The sequence below is a fragment of the Poromitra crassiceps genome, assembly GCF_964638095.1.
Source record: "Poromitra crassiceps genome assembly, contig: HAP1_SCAFFOLD_2006, whole genome shotgun sequence".
NCBI classification, from domain to species: Eukaryota; Metazoa; Chordata; class Actinopteri; order Beryciformes; family Melamphaidae; genus Poromitra; species Poromitra crassiceps.
The window spans coordinates 2086-10000 of NW_028150414.1; the positions used below are offsets into that span (position 1 = coordinate 2086).

The 7915-nt window shown below is 47.4% G+C and overlaps 1 protein-coding gene across 1 annotated transcript in view; it reads right to left on the bottom strand.

Annotated features, from left to right (window-relative positions):
* Nucleotides 1-1187: 1187 nt before the first annotated feature.
* The window catches only part of LOC310772111 (ankyrin-3-like), a gene marked incomplete at both ends in the record, with an annotated part of 14100 nt that continues 7372 nt past the window's right edge, over nt 1188-7915 (bottom strand). The window contains 2 exons of the mRNA XM_083664569.1: nt 1188-1290; nt 6806-6929. Of these exons, the coding sequence (XP_083520695.1) occupies nt 1188-1290; nt 6806-6929 (227 nt within the window). The remainder of the gene's footprint in view (nt 1291-6805; nt 6930-7915) is intronic.

The following is a 7915-nucleotide window of genomic DNA, read 5'->3' on the forward strand; positions in this document are numbered from 1 at the left end:
ATCGCATCGGACAGACGTACGTACGGATGGACGGAGGACGCGGCCACGGCTATCGCCGGCATAGCAAAAGCCCGCCCCCACACATTTAGCCTGGCTCCAGACCTTCGAAGCCACGCCCACTCCACAGTTGTGGATTCGGCTGTTCTTGGAAGAGGAAATGAGTTTATGAGTTGACGATTCAGTCTGAATATCAGGCCACACAAGGTACTGCAGCAGCACTTGGGAAACGTGGCAGTAAGGGGACATTCACACCAAAAGCGTTTTTTGTCAGTCAGAACGCTATGAAAATCATGTTGAGAGCGCTTCCATTGTGCACAAAACACAGCGCAGGGAGCGTTTTTTTTGCGCTCCGTTTGTTTTCCCCTGTAGTCGCGTGCAGTACAGATCAGAACACAACGACCACAAGGACGGTAGCCAGTTATTTTTTGTCTGTTTGATGTTGTTCACTAGTGTCAACACGAAAGCCAGATTATTGCCAATTCTGGCAGCAGCCGAGGTCGAAAATCCCTCGGGAGGAGAAAAGGTAGGAGGAGTGAAAAAGACGATCAGGGCGCTTTTCCTCTAATGTTCAACTTTTTTCAGCTTAAAAACGCCCACAGCGCTCCTCCAAAAACAACAGATGCCACCAGCGCTGAAACGCCAGGTGCGTTCATTGAAAGAGAATGAATTGCAGAAAGACGCTGGCAGCTCCAAAAAACGCTTTTGGTCTGAATGTCCCCTAAGACCACATTTTAAGCCAAATTAAATTATTAACATCTGTAGCCATCTGAAGCCAGAAGCTAAGTGAGAAACTCACTTAGGTTCTGGCTTCGTCATCTGCGTGTGTCAACAGCAACTCAGTTGTAAGAGCATTGGTGGATCCCCTGGCTTTTGGCACAGCACTCACTGAGCACAGCGTGGCATATTTATAGACAGTACGGTGTCTCTCATGAAGTGAAATACCTGGGGGATTACTGAGGGAAACGGACATACAGAGAGAGTTAAGAGTTATACCAGAGACAGAAGAACAGAGAGACAGAGACAGAGTACATGCATGACACACACACACACACACACACACACACACACACACACACACACACACACACAGACACAGACACACACACACACACACACACACACACACACACACACACACACACACACACACACACACACACACACAGATAGCCAGTGAGTGTACCTACCATCTCCTTACTGGGGGCCAGCATCTCCTCTATCATCATGCTGTCCCGCGCGAACGAGCTCCGGTTCAGCGTGTTCGACCTATCGGAACTGAAGGAACGCAGGCTTGGTGTGGGTGGGTGCGGGTTGGCGTAGCAGTCACGGGTTACCATGACAACAGTCGTCACAACAATGGAGGGGGTGAGGGGTATGAGGGAGGGGGTGGGGGGGAGGGAAGGGGGGTGGGGGGGGCATGGGATGAACAGAAAAACACAAACAAAACAAATAAACACATTAAATGCATGCAGCTTCCAGGGGCCTGGTTTGATCCTGCCATTGACAACCTTTTGGTTGGAGGAACAGCAGATGACTGTATGGTGGAGACAATGGCAATGGTGTGTTTTAACATAGTTTATCAACACTAACATAGACCACAAGCAGAAAACTAGCAGACTGTGTAATCTTGCCTTATCCCCTTATAATATATATCCTTATACTTCCGATATAGATATTTGGATGTAATCCAAAAGGTACTGGAGCACACAGATCAAGTATATAATGAAGTTTTTATTAAACTAACGTTTCGACACTACTGTGTCTTCATCAGAGCTCTGATGAACAACAGGCTATCCACAGGCACAGAACCCGATGCGGTTATCAACTGAAAATAAGAATCTGACATAAAGACACATAAACCCACAGTGCTCCAGTACCTTTTGGATTACATCCAAATATCTTATATCAGAAGTCTGCCTTTTCTGAGAAGCACCAGACCAGCCTGCTGGGCTGCAGAGGTTGAGGCGCGCTTCACTACATCCTGCATATATCCTTATACTGTTTGCTGTCCCAGTACATTTGTTACTGACGGTACTGTGTGCAGAAAAGAAGTGGTGTGTGTCTTGAGACGGCTCCACAGGCGTCGAGAGAGAAAGACAATTAGGACATTTATGAGGCAAATAAATAGCATTCCTTAGCAATGATATGCGATGAACGTTTGCAACAGTTCTATTGCTGCTACACAACAAGCTAACCAATGCTGAGCCAACTAGCCTGGCCCATGGCCACAGGCTAAAATACTCCCAACGCTGAAATGACAACACAGCCCAGTGTCTGTGTGTGTGTGTGTGTGTGTGTGTGTGTGTGTGTGTGTGTGTGTGTGTGTGTGCGACTGTGTGTGTGTGTGTGTGTGTGTGTGTGTGTGTGTGCGACTGTGTGTGTGTGTGTGTGTGTGTGTGTGTGTGCGTGTGTGTGTGTGTGTGTGTGTGTGTGTGTGTGTGTGTGTGTGTGTGTGTGTGTGCGACTGTGCGTGTGTGTCCGTGCGCGCGATCGCTGTCTATATTTGTAACTCCTAGTACTCACCCTGGAATGGTGCGTATGGAATGAGAGTAAGGATATCTGAAACACTGAATACAAGTGGTCTTTATGATGCGTCGATCAGATTGCAAATACAGGGATCTGTTTCAAAACAGGAACGCCACTTGAAAACGAGAGAGAGTGCCTGACAAAATAATTGATAACACACAACATTAAAAGAATGTATGATACTGTGAAAAGGATCGTATAGGTGACTTAAGTTTGTTGCTGAGAAAACACTGTTACAGATTTCGCCCCTTTCTATTTGAGAGACATTTTGATTTCTCGTTGTTTTTAGACGAAAATGTGTCTGCCTTTCTCAACGGTAACAGTGGAAGTGAAGTGAGATTTCTCTGCAGTGCCCATCTAGGAGGTCACATGACATTAATTTGACATTAATTTGACATTATGAGAGTTATAGGGATGTATTAGTTCAGGGCCCTGGAAGCGTGGTGAAGTAACACTCAAAAAGGATGCATTAGCTCCACCGGTCAAATCCACAACGACCACCAGGCATAAATCATATCCACAGTCCAAAATACAAATACAAAAGCAAACACAACAGGCACAGAACCCGATGCTGTTATCAACTGAAAACAAGAATGTGACATAAAGACACATGAACCACAGTAGAAACCACTGTGTCTGATGTGAACATAACAGTGTAAAAAAACACACACACACACACACACACACACACACACACACACACACACACACACATGGAAACTCAACAAAACTCATTCAGCACACTGTGTTTGGAAGTCAACATTGTTACGTTAGTAGACAGATGAATGAGTAGTGCATTATAGTGATTCACAAAGTCTTATTGATGATATAGTGGCTGGGGATCTGGGGTGTAAGAGGGGAAGGGGTGGGTGGGGTGGGGGAGGGGCCGGGGGGATAAGGAGGCCCCGCCCCCTTCATGCCTTCATCCTTACCTGACTTTGGGACTAACAGTAAGAACGGGCATGAGAAGAGAATAAAAAGATCATGAAAACAGAGGAGTGGATAGAGAGATGCAGAGAGAGGAGAGAAGCCAGACAGAGATGCAGGTAGAATGATGGCAGTTGTTGCTGACTGACTGACTGACTGACTGACTGACTGACTGACTGACTGACTGACTGACCACCTGTCAGCCTGCCTGGCTTGATGACTGAAGCATGGAGCGTAACACGTTTCTAACACAAAAAGTGCGGATTGTAAACTCCTAATTGATTTAGTGACCTCGCTAAAATCAGACTAGAGAGAGAGAGAGAGAGGGGAGGGGGGGGGGCGACTGCTATAAGTGTCAAACAGTAACATAGCAGGGGTTGGGGACCTTTCACTTTCAATTCGAGCTATTGAAATAGAAAACTGAAACTAAAACTCACTAACAGTAGCCCATTCATTCTTAAAAATCAGCAGACTGGATATTAAAATCTTTTTTTATTGTGAAAGGATTTTTTTTTTTAAAGCTAATCCACTTCCTAAATTGATTGACATGTATAAGTGAATTGCACCCCTACTGCACAGAACCAGTAATTTATTGATCCTCCAGGCTTGGATTGAACACACGCATGCATGCACGCACGCGCACGCACGCACACACACACACACACACACACACACACACACACACACACACACACACACACACACACACACACACACACACACACACACACAGAGAACATGTATTTATCTGACCCGAGGCTCGAGGCTATGGAATCGAACATGGTTCTAATTTCCTGTGGCTCAGTGTCCATGTGTGTCACTGCTCAGATATTCAATAACCCCTCCCTCTTAATAACCCCTCCCTCTCAATAACCCCTCCCTCTTAATAACCCCTCCCTCTTAATAACCCCTCCCTCTTAATAACCCCTCCCTCTTAATAACCCCTCCCTCTTAATAACCCCTCCCTCTGCAGCGTGTCGGACGAGTGTCAATGTTGTTTGTCTCTATGTTCAACTGAACACAAGTTCAACGGGTGAGAGGGCGCCCTATGACCTCCTAATGGTCAGGGGGGTATGTGTGTGTGTCTGTGTGTGTGTGTGTGTGTGTGTGTGTGTGTGTGTGTGTGTGTGTGTGTGTGTGTGTGTGTGTGTGTGTGTGTGAGAGAGAGAGAGAGAATGTGTGAGAGAGAGACAGACTCAGAGTGGAAGTGTGGCAGAAGATACTAGATGGAAGTCAAAACAATGTTTGTCCTCTAGGGTCCAGGCTATGCTGCTTTCAAAGGGGTCGTCTTTTTCACAGCCTAAATTTGGCAGGTGTGTGTGCGCGCGCGTACGTGCGTGGTGTGTGTGTGTGTGTGTGTGTGTGTGTGTTAAAACATCTCAAAATGGACAAAGATGATGTTTTTTCTCCTCCATAAAACACAACATTTCTCGATTGACAATGGGCATGACTTTGAGTCTAGAATAGGCTATTAAAGAAAGTTTTGGAATTATTTCGTGTTCCATTTTTTCTTGGCGACAATCAACCCATTGTTGGGTCCCTAAATTGGGTCCTAAATTGGGTCCCTAAATTGACCCCTGCATTAGCCAGACAGACCCCTGCATTAGCCAGACTGACCCCTGCATGAGCCAGACTGACCCCTGCATTAGCCAGACTGACTCCTGCATGAGCCAGACTGACCCCTGCATTAGCCAGACTGACCCCTGCATTAGCCAGACTCACCCCTGCATTAGCCAGACTGACCCCTGCATTAGCCAGACTGACCCCTGCATTAGCCAGACAGACCCCTGCATTAGCCAGACTGACCCCTGCATTAGCCAGACTGACCCCTGCATTAGCCAGACAGACCCCTGCATTAGCCAGACTGATCCCTGCATTAGCCAGACTGATCCCTGCATTAGCCAGACTGATCCCTGCATTAGCCAGACTGACCCCTGCATTAGCCAGACAGACCCCTGCATTAGCCAGACTGACCCCTGCATTAGCCAGACTGACCCCTGCATTAGCCAGACTGATCCCTGCATTAGCCAGACTGACCCCTGCATTAGCCAGACTGACCCCTGCATTAGCCAGACTGATCCCTGCATTAACCAGACTGACCCCTGCATTAGCCAGACAGATTCTTGCCTCTCTTGGAGCTTTGGTAAAGACTGTTCTTTAGGCGCTGCATGTAGCATTTTTAAACATCAATATATTATTCTCAAATGAAATTTGATACCTTGGTATAATTACAGTAAACAAATGAGACCATGACGGACACGATTGGTGGCCTCTATTCTATGCCGCTAACTATTTTGCTAATGCTAGTGTTTCTCAAAAAGATCATATTTCCCATAAAGCCTGTTGCTTCTTCAGTCAAAGCCAAAGGTTTCCGGGCGTCCGGGTAGTGCAGCGGTAGATTCCCTGCCTACCAACATGAGGGTCGCAGGTTCGCGCCCCCGTGTTACCTCTGGCTTGGTCGGGTGTCCGTCCATACAGGCACGATTGGCTGTGTCTGCGGGTGGGAAGCCGGATTAAGGGTATGTGTCCTGGTCGCTGCACTAGCGCCTCCTCTGGTCGGTCGGGGCGCCTGTTCGGGGCGGAAGGAAATTGGTGGGAATGGCGTGATCCTCGGGCTACGTCCTGTCGGTGAAGCTCCCCGCTGTCAGGTGAAAATAAGCGGCTGGCAACCGTGCATGTGTCAGTGGAAGCATGGTGCTAGTCTCCGGCTCTCCCCATATTGGCAGAGGGTGGAGCAGCGACCGGGGCAGCAGGGGGAAATTGGCCAAGTACAATTGGGGAGGGGAAAAAGTTTCTTCTATTGCTTTAGTGAAGAGGATCACCATGTTGGAAGTGATTTCTCCATCTGTGTCTCACTCCTTCCATCATCTGCCATTGCGAGAAACTCCTAACTCCTAAAAGCAATATCCCTTCGTGCCAGGAGATTCATGATAAGTCCGATCTGGTAAAGTAAAGGTAAAGGTAAAGTCCCACTGATTGTCACACAATGTGTGAAATTTGTTCTCCGCATTTGACCCATCCCCTGGGGGAGCGGTGAGCAGCAGCGTGCGCCGCGCTCGGGAATCACATGGTGATCTAACCCCCCAATTCCAACCCTTTGATGCTGAGCGCCAAGCAGGGAGGCAATGGGTCCCATTTTTATAGTCTTTGGTATGACTCGGCCGGGGATCGAACTCACGACCTCCCAGTCTCAGGGCGGACACTCAGACCACAAGGCCACTGAGCTGGTTCACACGTTGTAAAATGCGGTATACTATTGTCTCAAAATGAATGAGGTAATGCTTTTATGATGCTACACGTAGCCCTTTGAACAAACCTAAACGTATTAGAAGCGTACTGCAGTATGTCTTACCTCTGTGACCGTGCACCAATGCTGAAGCCCATGTAGCCCTCCTGAGGGAGCGAGTCGTCCCCCAGCTCCCGCAGGTCCTGGGGGGCCAGGTATTTGTCTGTGTCCCCCGTCATCGCATCGTCACCTGGTGGTTCACAACACACAGCGCAGCGGGAAGGTTAGAGGCAGAACGCACAAACCAGTTTCTCCATCTCTCAACCTGTCTCTGTTGTCTCTCTCTAGCTCTCACTCCCACTTAGCAGTTAACAGACAGTAGCCCAGCCCGAGAGGTTAGACAAGCAGGTTTGTCACCGGAAATTTGCCTGTTTAAATCTCCGGAGCAGTTGGGGGAATAATTGTGTCTCGGTCTCGTTTCTATCTATCTATCGCTCTCTGGAGTTTACAGGAGTGGAAAAGTTAGAGATCTTATTTTCTGTCTTTCTTAGGGCTGGGTATCGTATCGGTACTTGATACCCTGAAGGTATCGACAGGAATATCCCAGTAACAAGTAGTATTGAAACTTCTCCAGTCAAATGATACCTTCATTCCTTCATTTTTGTACACAGATCTAGAAAAATATATTTATACTATTTGTATGGTTTTGCTCGCAGCCAATCACTGCCAGCGTTCTTCGATTGAATGCAGCATGTGATTGGCCCACTAATGCAGCAGCTACAACCCATACATTGATACATGCACTTGAGCCGGTATAAAGCTTTAAAAAAGGTATGGAAAGAAGTACTCTATAGGTATCAGCTTCATTTAAGGGTACTAGTATTGGTACTGGTATCATACTTTTTTAAACAATAGCCAGCCCTAGTCTTTGTTACTTCCTTTCTGCCTTTCTTTCTTGCTCTATTCCTCCTGGAATCCTCACCTGTCCAGACCCAAGTCTCACTGTTGAACCCAGATGTTCTGGGCTCTGTGTAGTCTCACTGTTGAACCCAGATGTTCTGGGCTCTGTGTAGTCTCACTGTTGAACCCAGATGTTCTGGGCTCTGTGTAGTCTCACTGTTGAACCCAGATGTTCTGGGCTCTGTGTAGTCTCACTGTTGAACCCAGATGTTCTGGGCTCTGTGTATGTCTATTGGCTCATTTCCACCACATGGTACTGCATAGTACGGCTCGTCT